At 43.1% G+C, this 22,997-nt stretch overlaps 1 protein-coding gene across 13 annotated transcripts in view; it reads left to right on the plus strand.

Moving 5' to 3' along the window:
• Positions 1 to 394: 394 nt before the first annotated feature.
• TNNT1 (troponin T1, slow skeletal type) overlaps positions 395 to 22,997 on the plus strand; it is a 42,203-nt gene continuing 19,600 nt past the window's right edge. For 4 of the 13 annotated variants that reach the window (XM_075605457.1, XM_075605462.1, XM_075605461.1 and 1 more), the window contains exons 1-5: positions 397 to 511; positions 9,881 to 9,928; positions 15,462 to 15,475; positions 17,089 to 17,112; positions 17,485 to 17,505. In XM_075605457.1, the coding sequence (XP_075461572.1) occupies positions 9,900 to 9,928; positions 15,462 to 15,475; positions 17,089 to 17,112; positions 17,485 to 17,505 (88 nt within the window). In that variant the 5' untranslated portion in view covers positions 397 to 511; positions 9,881 to 9,899. Of the gene's footprint in view, positions 512 to 9,880; positions 9,929 to 15,461; positions 15,476 to 17,088; positions 17,113 to 17,484; positions 17,506 to 22,997 lie in introns of all 13 variants that reach the window. The other 9 variants (XM_075605460.1, XM_075605467.1, XM_075605463.1 and 6 more) reach the window with 4 other exon arrangements.

A 22,997-nucleotide genomic window follows, 5' to 3' on the forward strand; every position in this document is an offset into this window, starting at 1 on the left:
AGACACCTCAAGAGCTCCATCAACCCATAAACACAACTTAACCGTTTTGGTGCCAGACGGGCCTGCAACGTATTACAGAACATTACCTGCTTTCTGCTTTGGCAGGCAAGGAGTTAATCCTTTGTAATATTTTTGATACCAATGAATCGGAATTTATTTTTTTATTTTTTTGCATTTCGAAAAATATTAATGAAAAGCCAGCAACCCCATAATGACACCAGCAAAATATGACAGCCATAGGTTTTCCTTGCAGGGGACCAGTTATTTCGAGACGTTTCTTGAAACAAATATGAGCAGAATTTTCTGATGCGCTCTCCCAAATAGAATATGCAGCCCTCGCTTTTCCTTACCTTATACTGATGTGGGGTGTCTGCCCTCAGCCAATTAAATCTCACCAGCACAGGACAGTGGTGTCTGGTTTCTGACAGTAAAGCCTCACTACAAAGTCCATGCGAAAGAGCCCAGTAGCTGTCACTCCATTACTATCCCCCTCTCTGAATAAGTGATCCAGGTAAGTTACAGGGTCTTAATACTTGTGTTTCAGAGTTGGTGACAAAGGCTGAAGAGGTAGGAGAGACCGACGCATATTGGGGAGATGGATGAATTTAGGAGCAGTGTTGCACCTAAGCCACAGGCAGTTAGCAATGGGCTAATTAGCAGCTGATTCTTCTTGTAACTGGCAGACGTCATACATGTATTAGAATTCCTTTTTATGTATGAAAGATTTTCATCATGGACATGAAATCTAAACCGTTAGAGATGTGCGAGTATCTTCTAATTTGATTTGCAGAAGTTTTTGGTGCTTTTTTCTTACATTTTTGCAACATTTTTGTGAACGTTAAGTTTGTTCAAATGTTGTACATTTTGCCTGTTATGTCACAATTTAGCAAAAAAAAAAAAAAAGGTGTACAGTATAAAGGACCACAAGATCTTGCAAGCTGATTTTCTATGCTTGCTGGATTATCTTTTTTGCAGAAAATGTCGCCTGATTCACAAACTTTAGTGAAAAATGTGCTAAACACATGGCTACAAATTTGGGTGATTTAGAAAATAAAATAAAAATGTTTTTGTAGAAGGGACTTCCAAAGTAGGATAATATAGAAAAAATAATAATAGAAAAATATATATGTATATACAGTACATATTGTATTGTAGGATCTGATATCAAATGTGAAGAGCCCACTAAATCACCTAAACTACTACTGTAAAGACATTGCAAATTCTATATCAAAAAATCTTTATCAAATATAAAGATATGCGGAAATGCTTAGATATAGTTATTAATCAGGAATACAAAAAAGATAACATCCCAAAAATATCAACTGTAACATACAAAGTGACAGCGTGGCATCCTACCCATAGAATCGAGGCACTGACATGATGTTTCAGGGTACAAACCCCTTCAGCGGATGTCACCTGATAGAATTTGGAGTGTGCTGATTTAGTAATGGTAAAATAATGTCCTATGCATTTAATCAAATGCATGCCAGATCCTAACACTGAGCCAAAAACCTTCAGTAGAGACATGCTAAATATTTAGGGATCTATTTGATCTATTTACTAAAGTCTTCTGGATGCAAACTTGGTGCAAAAGCAGAGCAAATATATGAAAGAAGAACATTCCCATTTAAACCAATGGGATTTTTCTTGATTGATAAATCAAGTGCAGAGTTTTTGTACCCAGTGGCAGAATTAGTGCAAGTGGGGCCCTGGTGAAACAATAGGTTTCGGCCCCCAGGGGCAGCACTGAGCCCGATAAACCTGCTCTCATCCTATGCTGTCAGCCCCTTAAGCTTGCCGAAACCTGGTGCCCGGCACCTGCTGCACCGATGGTAGTTCCGTCCTTTTCTGCACCCGTTTTGCAGCCATTATTGTTTTCAGGAGTGATAACCTAACAGACATCCCAAGTGGAGAGGGTGAACTATAGGCAGAAAGAGAGTGGGTACCACCTACCAAGGGTATACAACATGTTTTTGTCTTCCCTGTGCTGGAGAATATTTGAGTCCCATCCATTCAATGCAAAACACAGAAAATAATTAATAATTATTAATAATAATGATAATAACATAAAAACTCAGCACATAGTAAGTGCCCAATATCTTTGCCATTAGCCATATTAGAAAGGGAAGTTATATTCATCTTTCCATTATGCTCATTGGGCCATGTTTACTAAACGGTGTTCCTCAGTAATACACCTTCTAGCACTGCTTAGTCAATATTGGCCCTTACAGCCCATTTAAGTGAATGGGAGTTTTCCCGCATGAAAGGCGTCTTATGGAGTAAGATTTCTTAGTACATAAGGCCCCGAGTGCAAGGCAAAATAATTGCTGTTAGCAGCTTTTTGTGTGTGTCTGATAATGTGATTCTAATGTACTTAGCAAGGATTTTGTAGGGATATACTATATTAGTTTAAAATGTGGATTATACACAACAGGGAAGGTACTGAAAGGCCATGACATGGTCTTTTTGCATCTGAAAAAGACAAAAAGAAACATCATTATATTGTCTCTGCAAAACAAACGGGAATTAGTATAAAGGGATGCCCTGGGTGTCCTGGTTTTATTTCAGATACACTATCCACTTGATATAGCGCAGATTCTATTTTAAGAAAAAGAACATGGAAATGTGTTAGAAGAAAGATTGCACAAACCATTTCTGGGTCTATATGAGAGGTAACAAAAGCTTGGAAATGCAGAGTTATTAGCCGTGGACAAATGATTGACAAATATGATCTGTTTACAGTGATACACAATGTAATGTATCTGCTTCATCAAATCGCATTGACAGGAATTGTGATGATAAACCCAAGTGGTACAAGATTGTTGGTTAATGCAAGGGTGCTCAACTTTTAGGATATCACAGCTTCAGCACAGGTGTCTCAATCAGAGGCTAAGTTGAAGACTGAGCCAACTGTGCTGAAGCAGGCTCTGATTGGGCTACCTGTGCTGAAGCAGGGATAACCTCACCTGTTTGGGGAGCTTGAGAACTGGAGTTGAGCACCCATGGTTTACTGTTTAGTTCTTGTTGTGGGGGGGGCTTGGGTATCACCGCAGCCTATGGGATCTACACAGGAGCGTAACTATAGCCTGGGCTCTTGGGGAGCACAGAGACAGGCGGGGGGAGATGGTATGCAGTGGCGGCGGGCCCCCGGCGTTAAGGTAGAGGAATCAGCACGTGTTACACAGGCCGAGCAGGACGGTACGGGAGGTGCGCCCTCTAGCCTTTCTTACTTCCGGTGTCTGCTGCTAGAGGGCGCTCCTCCCATACCGTCCTGCTCTGCCTGTGTAACACGTGCTGATTCCTCTACCGGCTTCTGCTTAAGGCCTCGTTCAGGGTGCAGGCTTCGGAGGGAGGGCGTGCTTACGTGCGAGCTGCCGTCGGACACAATGTATTAAAATTGAATTGAATACTGGTTGTCAGGGTAGCGGCTGCCCTGTCTCCGAATTACGGAGTTGACGCTGGCTACAGTTTCAATAAACAACCCAAGTCGTTTTTTGAAGCTGCAGCAGCGTCACTGGGACCTCGGCAGCCAAAGAAATCATTCTTGAGAATGATTTCAAGACTGCAACTTGGATCCCTAACCTCAGGTCTGTAGCCCCGCCCCCTCCCCGCCTCCTCAACTCCTGAAAAAGTCTGCTGGGGAGGATGAACACACATCGCCCAGCAGACTGCCGCTTGCACACGCGAACGCCCGCCCTCCAATTCCTGCCTCTGGCACCCTGAACGAGGCCTAACGCCGGGGGCCCGCCACCGCATACCATCTCCCTTCGCCTGTCTCTATTACAGGTAAGCATGGTGATGAGGGGGAAAGGTGATGGTGATGAGGGAGAGGGGGAGAGAGATGAGGAGGGAGGGAGAGAGATCATGAGGAGGGGGAGAGATTATGATGGAGAGGATGGGGTAGAGATGATGAGGAGGAGGTGGGGGAGATATGATGAGGGGGAGAGATAATGATAATGATGAGGAGGAGGGGGAGAGATGATTATGAGGGGGAGAGATGATAATGATGAGGGATGATGATGAGGAGGGATGGGGAGAGATGACGGATGATGAGAGGAAGAAAAAAAATAGCAGTTAATATTAATGGGGCCCTGAAATATTTTTTTCCCGGGGGCCGCACATGTCTAGCTACGCCACTGGATCGACAGTATGTATAAACGCAAAAGGAGTGCAAAAAATGCATCAAAGGAAAAAAATCCTATTGATATCAATAGGACTTTTGTCTTTGATACATACGGTGCACACATATTGCCCCACTTTTGCCTTGATAAACATATGCCCCTATGTGCTAATGTCATGCATTTTATTTAAAGCGATGGGAAATACCAAACAGGCTTTCTGGACTATGGAACAATAGCAACAGTTGGACTTCTAGTCACGAGCATCATAATAAACCTGACAGTTGCCGCACCTGTCACTCAGGCTCAGTACATGGCTCCGCTGGGACCCACGGAGGGTACCCCGGAGATTTTTGTTTTTTTTAATAACAGACTTCCCCAAATATGCATTGGAAATTAATAACAGAACTTCTGGAATCTATTGGGAATTGCTAAATATAGCGTTATCGCTGCTGAGATTGAACCAGTGAGACAGTAAGGACATTCCACTTATGTTTGTACTATAAACTTTCCCAGTTGCTACGTGCTGTCTCTGGGGTTCACGGCTCCGACTCGTACTGCGACCCAGCTGTATTCTGCTCCATCCGATGGAATCAAAAAGGAAACCAGAATAACATCCTATTAAATGAGAAGCTGCAGGATTTCATTTTGCATCCAATTACCAACCAGAAGAGGTTCATTTGTCAAAGTTTCCCAGGTCCAAAATGGAGCCAGAACCAGTGCAAACAAACGGCACCAGATTTATCCATAAAGCATTACCTTTATAGAATGCTGTTTTTTTGGCTTCAATATCGCACCAGTTGGCGCTAAAGGGTGTTCTTAATTAAACTGAGGTGGTGCCAATTAGGGCACTGAGGTACGGAAACTTTTATTGACTTTAATGGGGGTTTCTGCGTGATAAAACCCTGATCGGCACTATCGCAGTTTAATGAATAACCCCCTAAGACTTTGATAAATAATCCCCTAGGGTAGGGGTTCTCAACTCCAGTCCTCAAAACCCCCCAACAGGTCAGGTTTTCAGGATATCCCTGCCTCAGCACAGGTGTCTCAATCAGTCCCTGCTTCATCACAGGTGGCTCAACTGAAAGCCACCTGTGCTGAAACAGGGATATCCGTCACACTTGACCTGTTGGGAGGTCTTGAGGAGTGAAGATGAGCACCCCTACGCTAGGAGTTAACAAGAACATGAATCCAAATCTTGCCAACTTTAATAGTTGTGTGTGAAGTTTATCATCCATAGGGCTCTAACCCTCCTATATCCCTGTCTGCATATCAGTGCTAATCTCTCGCAGAGGGCTCCATCCAGCAGTTTCATTCTTCTCTACTGACCTAAATCATGTGTACCTTACTACCTGCGTACTGTGTCCTGCTCCAGCTTCTCTGCAGCAATATTACGGGATCACAGAAAGAAGGTGAGCCGGGGATCTCAAGCTGTTATACTGTAGGTCAGGCCTGCACAACTCGTTAAGTGAGAAGGGCCGAACTGCTCCAAGGAAAACAGATTTGGGCCGTATGGGTAAAATCATCATCATCATCATCATCATCATCTCTCCTCCAGCACCCCTCATCATCTTCATATATCTCCCCAGCACCCATCATCATCAATCTCTCCCAGCACCCCTCATCATCTTCATATATCTCTCCCAGCACCCCTCATCATCATCATCTTCATATATCTCCCCCAGCACCCCTCATCATCATCATCTTCATATATCTCCCCAGCACCCCTCATCATCTACCTTTACGAGACTCCCCATCTATCTCTCATACCCCCATCTCTCCCCCTCATACCCCCATCTCTCCCCCTCACCCACACACAATACTCCGCCTCCACAAACAACACACAATACCCCCCTGCACACAACACATATCCCTCTCCCCCCCTGCACCTCACACCAACCCCCCCCCCCCGCACCTCACATCAACCCCCCACACCTCACATCAACCCCCCCTGCACCTCACATCAACCCCCCTGCACCTCACATCAACCCCCTGCACCTCACATCAACCCCCTAAACCACACATCATCTCACGGCGGTAGAGCAGGCAGGACTGCAGGAACGCTCTCACTCTAGAAAGCAGCAAGCACGGAAGTGCCTGCTAGAGCGCGCTCCTACCCTGCAGTCCTAAGTGCGGACTCGGGGGGGGGGAGGCAAAGCGGGAGAGTGGACTCCGGAGGCGGAAGGGAGACAGGACTCGGGGGGGGGAAGAGCGGACTCTGGCGGGGGAGGCAGAGCGGGAAAGTGGACTCGGGAGGACGGAGAAGTGGAAAGCCGCCACGGCCGCACAGTGAGTGCGGGGGGACCGCATGCGGCCCGCGGACCACGTGTTGTGCAGGCCTGCTGTAGGTGCTCAACTTCGACACTTACTGGACTCCTACTTATAATATTAAAGATGTGGATATTGATGGGAATTGAGTCTCCAGTGGTTTGCCACAAACTCTCATTGTAACCTCTGATTCATTTCTAAACTGATTATTGCTAAGATTGAAATCACAATTTATACTGTAAGTACGGATATAGGATAAAGTATCTGTTGTCTAAATTTAGCATAGGTTGAACTTGATGGACACAAGTCTTTTTTCAACCTTATCTACTATGTAACTATGTAAATGACCAACAGGGCTCAATAAACTGTGTATAATAAAGCAGTAACCCTTCCCCAGAAGCCTATAGGAGCTTAAAGCATCCCCCCCCCGTTTTTTCTTCCATTTCTTCTTTCTATACGTAAAGCGTGGCAATGTATAATTCTGCATTCTTACCTAAGCTGGCAATCGTTTGGTGCTCCTGTTACACGTCTGTAAAAATCCTGATTGCGTGCCTAACATAATGGCCGCCTTTCAGTTTCAATCAATCCTCCAGTCAGTAGTAACTCAGCACCTACTATGTATCCTGATATTACTATGGTGACTATTATTGTAAATTGTGACTATTGTTGTTAATAGACTATTAACTATTTTTAATGACTATTGTTACAGTTTGCAGCTCAAACCGCTGGGAACATTAGCAACAAATGATCACAAACAGGAAAGTGTTGCAAAAATCTTGCACTGCTGTGGAGGTGGGCTAAAACCTGCCATAGAAATCAAAGGATGCTTTAAAACTCATTAAAAATGGCATTGATTGAATAAAAATAAAATAAAAAAACAAATAGTCACTATATCTAATACTACAGAACTGATATACATATATTTTTTTTAAATAACATAAGATTTCTCGTTTTGCTGCTTTAACTCATATGATGTTAGTATCTTGTCCCTTGAGTATATCCTGTTTTTAAATGTTTTTTTTTATATATCTGTAGTGCCTGAGGTTACCATGGAAACCTTTTAGACTGCACTAGCCTCTGGGGAAAACTCAATGTAACCTCCTGGACACGTTCTAATTGAAACGCTTGTATGTAGTATCAGATTAAAGACTAAACTTTAGCTCGTGTTTTTAATGAATCTCTTGTTTTCTGCTGCACTAAATCCACCTAAAATGAGTTTATGGTTGGATCCTCAATCTCACAACAGTACCGGGTAATCCAGTTATACTTAGATGATCGGTCTTTAAAGACTGTGATTCATTCCTCTGATCCATCTGTTCTAGATGTAATGCCAAGATATTGTGAGAATTCAGGACTTCACCAAAATAGACTGGGACAAAGGCTCCGATACCATTTACTATAACGGACTGGGCAGCTTTGTTTCACATCATCATTCCGCAACCTAAAGAGGAGAAACAATAGATGGGCACAGCTTATGGTTGCATTCTTTATTGCTGAGACAATACCCTTTGCCCCGAAGGCTACCTTAACATCGTGATGTAGATTTAAAACCAGAAGCTTTGGAAGCTTTGGAGCTGACACAAATATAAGTTTGTCTGGCAGTCAAGCAGATTACTGAGCATGGCTGCAGAAACTCATCCCCACTGGATGCTGTGACTTCACATAGCTTTAACAGGAATGAGGACTAGACTTGTCCATGGAAAGTCCATAAATGGCTATTAGTCAGTTTAAAGCATAGATAGATAGATAGATAGATAGATAGATACTTGAACTGGGGGTCCTTAGTGTTCATCCAGGGTTCCCTAGCTTACAGGAAACCCCCAATCCACTGTAAATATTTTTATTTTTTTAGGTTTCCTATAAAAATAAAAATAAAAAATAAACTATAAACATGGTCTCTGGGATCCCCAATAGAAGGCTACAGCACAATTGCTTTCTATTGGCCGGTGGCGCGAGCTCTGACCTTGCATCCATTTTTATGCTCATCGGGCATGTATTGGTTGACAAGACGTTCATCTCTCAATAATCAAGGGTGTTCCCAGATGAGCTCTGATTGACCCCTCAGTTCACGTAAGTAAACAGAATGTGTGAGCAGTGCACATTGCGGCTTTAAAACAAAATACGCCCTCTATCCTTTCACTCTAAGGGCACCTCAGAAAGCCAGAATCAGAGCATTGTTGATATATGTGTCTAACCCTATATTCAAGTATAGTCTGTTGTATCCCCCAGGTACTTCGAACACGGTCTCCTGTTGGGAACAGGATATGGAGTTTCGGGTGGCCTGTGATTCTCACTTCCCATGTCATTTGCTTATGTTTGCAGATATCTCTAGAATGTTGTAATAATGGTTGCACCAATCAGATGGCTCTACAGTAATAAATTAGTCCTCATATCGTTTGTGGTACTGTAGATTGGGACGGCAATAACAGTTATATTCTAGTTGGATAGGAAGCCTCTGATCAAGGTTATTCATGAATTCAAATGACAGACACCACAGTGGGCGCAGAAAATGCAAATCGTGAACTTTACTTCAGTCTTTAAAGTAGCCCCAATGTTTGCATTCACTAAAGAGATTTATATTCACTATATGTTGCAAACAGCTTCACTGTGTGTAATTGCTTGATTTAATGTCCTCCTTATATACAGTATTACGCAAACTACTCTCCAATTTGCATGTGCTAATGTTGGCTCATTAGGGTAATGTATTCCTATATACTGTATGTAGTCACATGCTAAACAGCACCCAATAAGTAACCATTATTCTGTCTGTATTTACAACGTTATTCTTTTAATTAAATGTGCCAATTTCTTTCATTCGAATAGTGGGAAGGCAGGTGCAGTTTGGGTACACGATTGAACTGTACTGTTACCAAAACTGTCCTTATAAATCAAATACAATAACAACACAAGACTATGTTCTCTAACCATGTACAGTGTAACACTTTCAGTACTGTAATAAGGTGATTATATTTGCTGGTTATACACATGCTGAATTGCAAGTGTGAAACTCACTATTTCTGTGTAGCAAATTAAACACAAATAGCTAGTTTCACACTATTCTGATGCTTATTTCTGAACATAGAAAAGACAGAATGAAACGTGCTATTTCTGTTGAGCAAATATTCAGAAGAGGAAGGGTGTTTAGTCCCCACACCCTGTGTCAGTGGGAGGTTCCTGTGCTTATAACACAACACCTTCTAACTGTGATTTACAGCAGTTTTTTGTGGGGGGGTTTTTAACACTAAATGCAACACTGCAATTCTACAATGTTCTCATGCACACTAGTTCATTAGTGTCAGAATTGATAAAAAAAAATATTTATATCAGGCAGGAGTGTTACAGACAGGGATGGGTGGCAAACAGACGCTAAAACCATTGTTTAGTGAACAGCACTGGAATGAATGTATTGCTCTGAAACTATGTAAGCTGTGGAAAGATGAATACACTCCCTCTTGGATTAATCTTTCTACGTCCTTCTGTTTTTTCATCTACAGGTGATCTCAGCACCTGACAATGTCTGACACGGAAGAAGGGGATTACGAGTAAGTCATATTCTCTCTTTCAACTATTAGATCTACTTGGGGAAATTAGCCCAAACGCAGATTTTCTTCAGATTTTACAATTTACGTGAATTACAGTTTTTGGAATATATTGAATAAAGGCCCTCAGTATCTGAAAAACAGCAATACAAGAGGCCCTGATAAGGTCTCTATGAGCTAGCACTGGGTTTGTAACCAGTATCGCAGACTTCAAAGACCTGTACCACTATAATAAGAATTGATGTCAGTTTCTACTTTCACACTACTTCCATACATGTCGCTAAGGAGATTGAATTAAATAAGCATGTTAGGCAGGGCAACAAAACAAGAAACTAGAGGCATGATTATCCAAATCTCCAGCTGCAAAACTAGGACAATACAGGTTAAACAAAATATACATGAAACACAATGTTCAGTGGGTCAGAGAGATCTGCAACAAAGTGATAGAAAACGCTTGGGAATTTTTACTGTTCTTTCAGCTCAAAATCATTCTATTATATGCACAATGTAGTAAAACTCTTCATTATACACAATTTTATCATAACCAACTTAAAGTTAATGAGAAATTGCATATTGACGAAAGAATAAATGAGACTAGTTACTACATCACACTCATTTTAGTAATAATATTTTAGTACAATGTTGGTACATTCTAGAATAATTATTGGTCCAAATTGGGTTTGCCATCATAGAAAAGGAACAGAAGAGATGAACATTTAATTTCCCTGCTGGCCAGGACTAAAACCCACTGATACTATACTAAATCCACAGTGTTTATGAAAATGCATGTTTTATAAAGGCATACCCCGCATTAACGTACGCAATTGGACCGGAGCATGTATGTAAAGCGAAAATGTACTTAAAGTGAAGCACTACCTTTTTTCCACTTATCGATGCATGTACTGTACTGCAATCGTCCTATACGTGCATAACTGATGTAAATAACGCATTTGTAACAGGCTGTACAGTCTCCCCGCTTGCGCACAGCTTCGGTACAGGTAGGGAGCCGGTATTGCTATTCAGGACGCGCTGACAGGCACTTGCGCGAGCTGCCGTTTGCCTATCGGGCGATATGTCCTTACTCGCGAGTGTACTTAAAATGAGTGTCCTTAAACCGGAGTATGCCTGTACTTGTCACCCAGACACTTACGGTAGTGTAACTACGCTTCACAGGAATCATTTACTTAAGGTCAGTGAAAAGAGAAAAATAAAGTGTGCAACAATTTTATTTTTATTTATTTATCAAATGTTTTACCAGGAAGTAATACATTGAGAGTTACCTCTCGTTTTCAAGTATGTCCTGGGCAATTGCTTAGTGATTCACAGTGAACAAACTATAAATTGTGCAGTGACGAAAAACTCAGTGAGAAATCAAGTATCTAAGATCATATACTTGAAATACAGAAGTAATATTGTATGATAAGGGAACTGTGTAAATAAACAGCACCTTAAACGTGTATTGATGAGTTGGTCTGCAGATGTTTGTGAAAGATGGCTCAACACTTCTCAAATGCTAGGAGAAAAGAAGACAAAAACAGCACACAAAGCTCATAGTGAAGTATGTATTGTGACAAAATACCCTTTTTGGCTGAAGGGTTCTTGTCTGGGATCCTTAAAACTTCCCGTCTTTTATGGTAAACCGCAATCACAGGACAATCCAGCTCTGGTTTAAGAAAGAAGGTGATTTCTGGCGCAACAGCCAAAAGTGGGTCCCAAACAAGTTGTATTAAAAATATTGCTTTATGGTTCCATCTAAAAAAGTGGAGGCACACACCCTCCTACACGTTCATGTTGAAAACACTTTATCAAGGAATATGATACTCCTTGATAAAGTGTTTTCAACACGAAACGCGTAGGAGGGTGTGTGCCTCCACTTTTTTAGATGGAACAATAAAGCAATATTTTTAATACAACTTGTTTGGGACCCACTTTTGGCTGTTGCTCCAGAAATCACCTTTTTTCTCAGATCTACTTCTCCACTCCAGGCTGCACGGCTATCAGGACTTCAGGATTAAGAGATGTCTGTGAGTACTTTCTTATTCATGATTACTCAATGTGAGTCCAGGGACCATCCCAATGAGGGTCTGATGGGGTTTTTTTTAGCCTTACACCTTACCCTTCAGGGAATATTGGCCCACCTGGGGACTTTACTACCACAAGCAGTTTATCCATATATTTTCCCAGTCCTGTTTTCTGCATATATATTGAAGGGATCCAGTGCTGAAGAGCCTTTGCCACTTGAAATTGGGACAGCTCTGGTTTAAGTCTTTTATTTTCTCTGGTACTCCAGCCGACAAAATCAAGATAAACAAAAGAATCAAAAGAAATCCTTGCTCTGAGCATTACTAGACAGCAATTTTCTAGCTATCTTTGGGTGGCTTCCCCACTTACCATACAATAAAACACATGTATCATAAACAAACCTGCTGCAGACAAGTGCCTGTTTGTAGCATCCAGCTTTCTTATTTCGCGTATAGTGCCCGCGACCGGCGAGAGGACGGGTAACGTCACTCGTCACCGCTAGCGAAAGTTATATTTCGCTTTGCGGCAGCCTCACGGGTGTACTGGCATTTGATTTGTTATGGGGCTGTCACAAGGCGACAGCCCTTGAAAAGTCAAATATTGCCAGCTTCCACAGTTCGCGACGCGTCGTCGCTCCGTCGCATTGTCGCCGACGCGCTTACTGTAAGCGCACGCGGCGGCGGCAATGTATTTTTTTGGGGCGATGTCGCCATCGCCCGTGGCGGGCACTATACTCACGGCCTTAGGCTGAGTACCCTGTGCCGCTGAGCGCGCTGACCGCGCGGTGCTTGGCGAGATTGCTTCTGGCTATTTCAATTTTTCTGTCCCCGCTCACGGACGCTCACCCATGCTTGGCGTTTGCGTAAACAAAAAAAATCAGACTTTGAACCGCACTCAGCTTACCTGCAAAGCCCCCGCGAAATAGCAAGGACACCCGGCGCTCATGCTTGGAGAGTTGGTGACGTCACCGCTCTCCAAGCATGAGCGCGGCCAGCGGCACAGGGGACTCAGCCTAAGGCTGCGCTTATAGTGCCGGCGACAGCGACGTCGCAGCAAAACAGATGCATTGCAGCCGTCGCGTGCGCTTATAGTAAGCGTGACGTGACGGAACGACGGATTCTTCGCGATCGCTGGAAGTCATCTCTATTTGATTCTTCAGCGACCGTAGCATGACCGTCGCGTTGCCTTTGCCGGCACTATAAGCGTAGCCTTAGGCTGCGGTCCCAGTAACTGCCACAGCGCACGGCACGGCGTGCGCTGTGCGTGTAAGCACCGCCACTCAATGGGGCTGGGCCCCCCTCTGTCTCCCTCTCTCTCTCTCCCCACTCTCTCTCCCACCTCTCTCTCCCCCTACTCTCGTTTCTCTCCCCCCTTGCTTTCTCTCCCCCTTCCCTCCTCTCTCCCCCCTTCCCTCCTCTCTCCCCCTTTCCCTCCTCTCTCTCCCCCCTTCCCTCCCCCTTTCCTCCCCCTTCCCTCCTCTCCCTCTTCCCTCCTCTGCCCCTTCCCTCCTCTCCCCCTTCCCTCCTCTCCCCCACTCCCCTCCCCCTTGTCTCCCCCCCATTGCTCTCTCTCCCCCCGGCTCTCTCTCCCATCCCCCCTGCTCTCTCTCTCCCACCCCCCCCTGTGCTCTCTCTCCCGTCCCCCCCTGCACTCACTCTCTCTCCCGCCCCCCCTGCGCTCTCTCTCCAGACCCCCTCTCTCCCGACCCCACTCTCTCCCCCACTTCCCTCCCCCTTCCCTCCTCTCTCTCCCCCTTCCCTCCTCTCCCCCACTTCCCTCCTCTCTCCTCCCCTTCCCTCCTCTCCCCCCCTTCCCTCCTCTCCCCCCCATTGCTCTCTCTCCCGCCCCCCCTGCTTTCTCTATCCACCCCTCTGCTCTCTCTCCCGCCCCCCTGCTCTCTCTCCAGCCCCCCCTGCACTCCCTATCCACCCCCCCCCCTGCTCTCTCTCCCGCCCCCCTGCTCTCTTCCACCTCCCCTGCTCTCTTCCACCCCCCCTGCTCTCTCTACCGCCCCCCCATGCGCTCTCCCGCCCCCCCCCCCCTCCTGCGCTCTCTCTCTCCCGGACCCCCTCTCTCCACCTTCTCTCGTTTCTCTCCCCCCTTGCTTTCTCCCCCCCCCTTCCCTCCTCTCTCTCTCCCTTCCCTCCTCTCTCTTTCCCTTCCCCTCTCTGACCCCGTTCTATCCCCCCTTCTCTCCTTTCTCTCCCCCTTGCTCTTTCTCCCCCCCTGTGCTCTCTCTCCTTCCCCTCTTTTCTCTATCCTTCTCCTCCACTCTCTCTCCCCCTTCTCTCCCACCTTCTCTCCACCCCCCCCTCCAGCTCACTCCATTCCTCCCCTCCATTCCCCCCCTCCACCTCTCTCCGGTCCCCCCCCCCCTCCACCTTTCTCCGCTAAATTCCATGTTGTGTTTGTGAGCTGAAAGTGACAGCACATTAAAGCACGCCCTCTCTCTCCCCATTGGTCAGAGCAGGGTCATGTGACCCTGCCCTGCGCCCGAAATTATAGCTCCCTTGTCTCCCCAAGCACAAAGCTTGGGAGAGCGTGTGTGCCCACGCATGAGCACGCACCCACCGCATGAGCGTGGCTGAGAGGATCAACATTTGCAGAGGTAACCGCGCTAAGCGCGGTCAGCGGCAGTGGCGCCGCAGCCTTAGCTGGAATAGGGGAGAAGGGAGAACTGATCCAGGCTGGCCTTTTTAAATCCTGTTAATTATGCCCAGGTGATCTGCCCCTGGCTTCACTCGCAGAACCTCCACTGTTCTGTGCAAACCTGGCCTGGACTCCTAAAGGCAGCTTGTAAGGCTGTGGAACAGGAGCCTCCCCTGGGCCTTTAACTCTGTTCTTTTAACATATTTCATGTAACTCTGACATGGGTCTACTATACCGGAACGGACGACCAAAATGACACCGCTGGATCTCGAGCCGGAACCGTCGAAGGACCACCCGACACTGCAGGGCGACTGGTGGTCGCCCTGCAGTGTCGGGTGGTCCTTCGACGGTTCCGGCTCGAGATCCAGCGGTGTCGTTTTGGTCGTCCGTTCCGGTGTAGTAGACCCATGTCAGAGTTATATGAAATATGTTCAAAGAACTACATTGATGTACGTACATTACCTACCTGTTCATTGATTGGCACATTTAATATATACATACTTCACTATGAGAGTTGTGCGCTGTTTTTGTCTTCTTTTCACTTAAGGTCAATGTATGCTAGATAAATGTGAGTGGACGTCAAAATACGGCATTCACATTACACAGTTACAGTGGTTATGTGGCCTACTGGTACATCTGCGTATATGTCATTGGTGAAATGCTATAATGCTTATGGGTTATACTTGTATTTCCTCTCTTGTTTTCTTTTTCCTCTTCTTGATTCTTGTGTCCCATCTTCTTTTTGTGACCCGTGTTCTCATCTTTTTATCTGTAGTCTATCTTTCTGTCTTGCTCTTTCCTTGTTGTCTCTCCCACTTTCTGTTTCTCTACCTCTCTGATCTCTGTACTCATTTTCCCACTCTAGGGAGCGTCAAGAGGGTAAGTTGTAAATCCTTTCCTAATAATATACATATAAATAGAGAGAGAGAGAGAGTTAGTATTCTCCCTACTGCTACACAGACTGTAAATCTACAGTACTTTGCAGAAAACATTTAACAACCATATGGGCCTCCTTTAAGCTAATTGCAGTTCATGGCTGCAAAACATAGGCCAATGACATACAATGATCCCTGGTTTAGAGTCAACAGCTACTATATGCTGTGGGTGCCTTGGGATCTTTAAAGCAACATCCATGTTTAAGACAGTGTATTGGATCCAACTTTTGTTTCAACATACTTCTGTTCTGCAAAGAAAGGAAACTACAGCCGTAGCACAACAAATAAGCTGAAATCTTTGTCTTGCAACATGATACAAACACAAAATTAGGAAACACTGCGGAAATGTACAAAAAGTGTTAAAATGACTGGGACTCATTATGTTTTTTGATTTTTGTAATATATATTAAACACAGAGATGATTGCTGCCTTCATCTTTATCTTTCAATTATGCTGCACATTATTATTGACTTTCTTCATAACAATTCTCTATCCCATGAGAACTGTGCTCGTTGACAATAACGCTTATTAAACAGATCAAGGTCCCATATGTACTTATTATTGCTGCTTGAAATTAACTCATTGGAGTCACGCCAAATACAGGCACTCAGATTCACCTTTTAGCCTTGAAAATATCACTATAGTATCTATTGCACGTAGACATTTTTCACGTTACATGTTAACCGCTTAATTGATTCTTTAGTAACGACTGAGAACGGTTCCACCTTTTCCATACAGTGCACTGTTGCAGTTATAACTTCTAGCAGCCATACTGCTTCTGCAAGTGTATTTGTCATATGCTGCAATAGGGTTAATGTACAGTACCCGCTTGAGAATTCGTCATTAACTTATAGTGTAATGATATTTTGAAATCTCACAGGTCTCTTTTTTGTGTAGTATGTTCTTCATGTGTACTCTACACAGCACACATAAAGAAGAGACTTGTAACGTTTGGAAGGCTGTACACTATAATTTAATCTCTAAAGAACTCGCTTGCTGCTCCATTCAAATTGATCCCAACACCACCTGCTGTATGACAAATATTTTCTCCAGGATGACAAATTTGCTCTCTGCTGCCAAGTTTATCTGCAACTCTACAACAACACATGATTCGAAGTATGAGCAAAGAGAGCCATCCACCAAATCTTGTTCAAAGCATTTATTACATCCATTCAAAGTAGATTATTTGACACTTTTTGTGACAGTACGTCACATCATCCTCAGATTAGGTATTACATTATACAGAATGGAAACTGTAGTTCTTCAATGCAAAAAAGCTAGAAGACTTAGCAGTCGAGTAGTAAGCTCCAGATAAAAGCAGCCAACTCTCATACTTCTGACTAGAAAATCCACCAATATATGTCCCAACACACGTTTATGCCCAGCAATTAGTTTACTAGTTGATATGTCTGTACCATGTCATTAAATAAGCTGGTTGGCATTAACCATTGTTTGCAAAGGCCTCAGAGAGTGGATCTTGCAGCACCAATATTAAAAAACCTCTGTGTTTTTGCAAAGCTGTTTCAAAAGTAATAATGCTTGTGTTTGCTATGGCAGATGAAGAAGAGGAAGCTGGAGGAGGTACTGTACGCTACCAGCTGGTTTCTCAATCTGTCGCCTTGCAGACTGTGCATGATGTGTCAATGCCATATCTTCCTCCCTGGCTCACAGCATCTCTCTCACCAGGCCTGAGCCTGCAAGTGGATTTTATTCTTTAACATCTTCAGTTTCTCATTGCACGCACCATCATCTGATAACTTATCTCTTCGAGTGTTTGGGTATTGCTCAAACGGTTGTGATTAATTCATTTTCTTTTCAGTTTTTATGTTCTTGCAACTTACTATTGATAACGGTTTGCCTGCTGTGTCCATGCACTGCCGTGTGGCTGCAGTACGTACGCCACCACAAGTAATCTGTTTTCTCTTTGTGTTTCTCTTTTTCTATCTATAAAAGACGAAGAGCAGGAAGAGGAAGGTGAGATAGCCCTTAAGAAATGGACATCAGCAAATCTTTAAGTCCCATGCCTCCTTCATGTATAAATAGGACCTGCTGTAGAGCTGTTATTTACACTTCTAACATGGAATTAAAAAATACTAAGGGAAGATGAGGGCTTTTCCCGGTTTGCTAATTAGGTACCATCATCTTTTTTTCTTTCTAAGGAAGACACAGTTGACATCGTGCACATGACTTTATGACCAAACCTAAACTCATGTAAGAAACAAGTGGTAGTTTGGACTCACAGTTTTTCAGTCCACGTGAATGTTCTTTGTTGGTTGAGTTTTGTCTTCTTGATAATTCAGATGATTTTAGCATTTCTATACCGAGTCTGGGAAAAGGACTAGATTTGCAGTATCTTGCCGTTTGCCTGCCACAGTGGCCTTATATTTGTAGCATTTAATGACACAAAGTTCCTGGAGGCCTTAAGCAGCCCGGGTTGCAATTAACCAAGCTATTGCTATGGCTGTGGATGCCAATTTACATATTCTTCATTTTATTTCACGTGGTTATCAGGCTGAGAAGAGGTTCTGGGGTAGCCCTGCAGGGTGGTGGACAAAGTGATGTAGAGGTTGCTAATTCCTGTTTGTAACAAAGGACTTGATTGGGTAAAGGTGCTCACAAATAAAAATAAGAAATACACATGCAATTCACTAAACCCTTTTCTGCATGAGAAGCCTGCAATATATATGTAACCAGGACATTCCAGAAGCGGGATCACACACAGCTAATGATGCATTATATTCCATTCCCTTAAAGAGAAATTAATGAATTGTTGAGTGTGAGTAAGGCTAAGGCCATACAGCCTTCGTCCATGCGGAGGCGTGCAAAGGCTGTGACGTCACCCCCGTGAAGCGGATGTGTTTTCTGTCCATGGTAGATGCGCCGTGGGGGGCGTGCCTAGGGGCGTCATGGAGCTGGTTCGCCCTCATTGGGCGAACCGCTCACGTGACCTGGCTGTCGCAAAATCAGTTTCAACTGATTTCTCGCACAGCACGCGCCCGCACAGTCTATGGGCACGATCAATGCCTTTAGGCGATGTGATCGTGCCCCGCGTGGACGACTCTGCGCGGTCTGCGGCAGTATGGACCTACCCTAACGCTGCTTCTCACTATATTCAATTCTCTGTCCTGCATTTAAACTTTTAGCTCGCCATTAACAACATGGTCTTTACTAACATGTTTCATCTGTATAACTAAGGACTGTGATCCCTGACCCTAACTATGTAAATGTATCAGGAGTATTTCTCTATTTAGTGCTGCATTGTTGCCTCCTCATTGTACATAGACAATGTGACCATGTTGAGGATGTATTTGAGCAGCGTCCTGGCTCTGCTTACTAACAAGCACTCTGTCTTCACACTGTGATATGACCATGCTCTAATCTAACTGCTTTTCATTTCTCTCTTGGACGTGTTCCTTTCCCCCACCCCCACCCCATTTTCCGTTTGTGGTGTGCATTAATAGACGAGCCTGCGCCAGTGGAGGCACCAGGTACTAATGCTTTGGTTTTCTATGTATTACCATTACACATGGTGTGATCTTCCACGTACTGGGATAAAAAGAAGGTATTGGACGTATTGGCTGTATGTATAGATACATATCAGGTGCTGTGAACATATTGGACTTCTCTAATATATTGGTGTGCCTAAAGCATGTTAACATGCTCATGATTTCTATACATGATATACCCTAATGTTGTTTCCTCAGTGCAGTATAGTAGCGAACAACTCTATTCCAATTACAAATATAGCATGTATAAGCACAGTAAATAATGTTTTAGTAAGGGATTAAAAAAAATATATAGAATACATTTACCAATGTTTAAGTACACATTGAAATAATGTTACACAACACAGTTTATTACTGTACATGCTGTTTAACTGAGGTTTAATGCAGTGTGTAAATGCACACATTAGAAGAATTCAGTAATAATGAATCCCTGCCCTGAAGCAGCCCCAGTTTCATTTTAATACATGAAGCACAGAAAAGTACAAAAGAGACTAGCACAAGTTTACATCCAGTATAGCTAGCATTGGGGTTTCAACCAACACCCTTATTGTATGGTAATTCTATCATTACAATAGACCCAGGGGTGTTCTTACAAGAAATATTATCTGCCCCTTACACATATATACACGCAGAGGTATAGTAAGAGGTACTGTATGCATCTATAACACATCTCTACCTGGATTGTTCTAACACAGCAACATTCTGTTTCATCAACAACAAATAGCCCATCCATGTTTAAATAAATGCTTTGTTCTTTTTCTATTTATTTTTTTATATCTGGAAATATGCAAACAAAAAGTTAACATTTTGTAGATATGATGAACACATTAAGGTTAGTATAATTGTACAGTGATGTGCACCTCAGCTTAAAAACTGAGAAGATAGTGCTTTGACTTTTAAGCCATAGCTGAGACTACCAGCGCAATCTTTAAATGAGTTTAACTGTTCACCTACAGTACCAGAAATAATTTTAACATTCTCCTTCAAGCGGCACCTCTTAATTTAAGTGAAGTGTTTGCACTGTTGCTCAAATGCACAACATATATTTCACAGAAAGGCACATTTTCTCATGTACAGTAAACAGATTTAATTCCAAGCGTCCACATTTGCAACCTTGGATGTTATTACTTCTTAGAGCCACATGGTGGCGATATAAAATATATTGTTACCAATTACCATTATATTATCTTTAATTAATGGAGGGGAGAGGTAGTGAGCAGAGACAGAGAAAAGTGATTCAAATAAAAACCCAATACTCACAATAAACATCTTAATTAGTACTATGTGATGGCCAAATACCATGAAACATATACACTATATGTAACTTCAAAAGAAAGCATTTTATTACATTTATGTACATTGCTAAATAGTTTATTAGATAAGTCCTTGAAAAATCAACTCTCACAATAGCATTAAGAGTAAGAGTATACAGTCCCCATATTGGAAAACAAAGGGGATTGTATTAATGTCTGTTCCACGCACTTACACTGAGAGAAAAATGTATCTCAAGGATGAACAAAATACTGCACCTAGAAATCCCATTCACGTCTCAGACAGATCCACAAACCTGCCTATCCCCATAATCTCTCATCATACAGTGCTATCACTGCAGTCAGGGATTCTGGGTAATGACATGCAAATGAGCACTCACAGTGCGTCACTTTTTTGCCTCATATCCATTTTCAAAACACTGTAAACTTCTTCATTATTTCTGATGCTGAGCATTAACTTGAGGACATAATGCCGATGTATTCACCTAGATGCCAGACATTTGTATGGCTTCGTTTCTTACTGCTGCTAAACAGGCTAAAATCACCAATATAGAACAACTTAATAAATCCTGTGGCTTCATCTAGAAGACCTGTTTTTAAACCATTTTCTTCAATACAAAAAGACAGAGGGCCATATTTAAGACACCGTAACTTGAATGGGTCATAAGGTGTCTTACAGCTTAGCGCCACTTAGTAAATATAGCCCAGAATGCTTTTGCCAACAAAGTCATTAAAAGAGAGGACTGTACCAATCTCTCCTTCTGACCTGGAAGTGGCCACTCTACTGACCAAATAAAGTGAGGAAAACATCCCTATTTAACCCTTTTGCTGCCCTAGGAGTCCGCAATGCATTTGTAGGGAACCTCTGGGAATGAAAGGGTTCAAATGTAACAGTGGCCAGTATACCAAAAGCATGTCCACGTGCGTCAGAGATTATTGGCACATAAGCATGTACTCCATGGGAAACTGAAGTAGTATCCTGCACTTCCTTTCTAAGGGCTGGACCTCCTGTTTGCTAATTTTAGATGCTAATGCGTTGCTTCCATCCTCTAACCTCGGCTCATATTTGCATAGTTTTTTTGCCCTCTTCTGTATTTTCTGCTATTACTGCTGTATCTGCACTATGACTGAGTGACAACTTGTCAAGAAAAGCAATGGTCATCACGGACCTTGAAATCCCAATCACTTAAACCCTCATGATTGGCATTGGGAAGTTAATGCTAGTGGGACAACCCCCCTCCCCCCCCCCCCACACCCCCCCAGAGGAAATCAGTTCGGAGGCTGAGCTGTTCTGCTGCTCGGATATTCTCTATAGTCCAATCAATTACTATATTTTTGTAATAAGTTTAACACAATTTGTCAATGTTATTCAGTACGTGTAGAAAGATATTGGACTATGTATCAAAAAAGTGATCAGCGGTGAAGCATTGAATAAAAAAAGTGATCAGCGCTGAAGCATTGAATAAAAAAAGTGAGCAGCGGTGAAGCATTGCATAAAAAAAAGTGATCAGCGCTGAAGCATTGCATTAAAAAAAGTGATCAGCGCTGAAGCATTGCATTAAAAAAAGTGATCGGCGCTGAAGCATTGCATTAAAAAAAGTGATCAGAAGCATTGCATAAAAAAAAGTGATCAGCTCTGAAGCATTGCATTAAAAAAAGTGATCAGCGCTGAAGCATTGCATTAAAAAAAATGATCAGCGCTGAAGCATTGCATTAAAAAAAAAAAGTTAATTAAAGCAGAGACGCCGCCTGGCGCCGTTGTATTTTAGAGCGAGTTGCGTCACAACAACAAGCACCACATCTAGCAAAGAAAATAAATCCCATTGAAATCTATAGGATTTTTCTTTTCTTTGATACATTAGAGCAATGCTTTGCCACTGAGTTGGACTTGGATACATGGGCCCCAAAAGCTGTACGAATATCACCTCTTTCCTGTTACGTTTCTATCTGCTCTGTGACTGATGGATTTACCGTCTGACAATACAAATGTAATGGAATAAATAAACGCAGTATGTGGTGAAACAGCGAACTGAATATCAAAAATATGATTTCTGAATATGATTTCCCAGAGTTCTTGGCGTGTTCAGCTAAAGACTTATTATGGAAAAAGGAATATAGTGCACTTTCCACAATATTAATAGTTTTTTTGGCCTTTTACCTCTTTTTAGCTTAAAATAGCAGAGCCATTGTAGACAAAAAAACTAAAATTTACATACCCTTGGGGTTTTGGGTCTTGAGCGCCTATCTGACACTATTTAATTTGCTGGTAACCCACAGAAATGCTCTCCGTCCTTCTATTTAGCATAGCAGTTTGTTCTTTTGGATCATGATTTTATCACTACTGGGTGCCTCATGCTGCCCCCCATTTTGCCAGATCAGGGATCAGTATGCATGGGACTGATCAATTGACGCTGCTCCTTAACAGGGAAATAATTGAATACAAATGAATTGCAGGTGATGGATACCACATGGGTGAATTCAAAATAGCAAAGTTTAAAACAGCAAGCTACTCTACTCATTTGTTTGATCATCTTAACCTTCAACAGGTGGGTTCCCCCGTAGCGTTATTTCCAGCTCTCTGCACCACCCAGTTCTGGAGATAGTAATTTTAGTTGCTGGTATTTTTGCTCTCATTCAGGAAATCAAAATGGCCGCCAAAGTGGTCTCTTTCCACTGAGCCAGTCGGAAG

The sequence above is a fragment of the Ascaphus truei genome, chromosome 6, assembly GCF_040206685.1.
Source record: "Ascaphus truei isolate aAscTru1 chromosome 6, aAscTru1.hap1, whole genome shotgun sequence".
Taxonomy (NCBI): domain Eukaryota; kingdom Metazoa; phylum Chordata; class Amphibia; order Anura; family Ascaphidae; genus Ascaphus; species Ascaphus truei.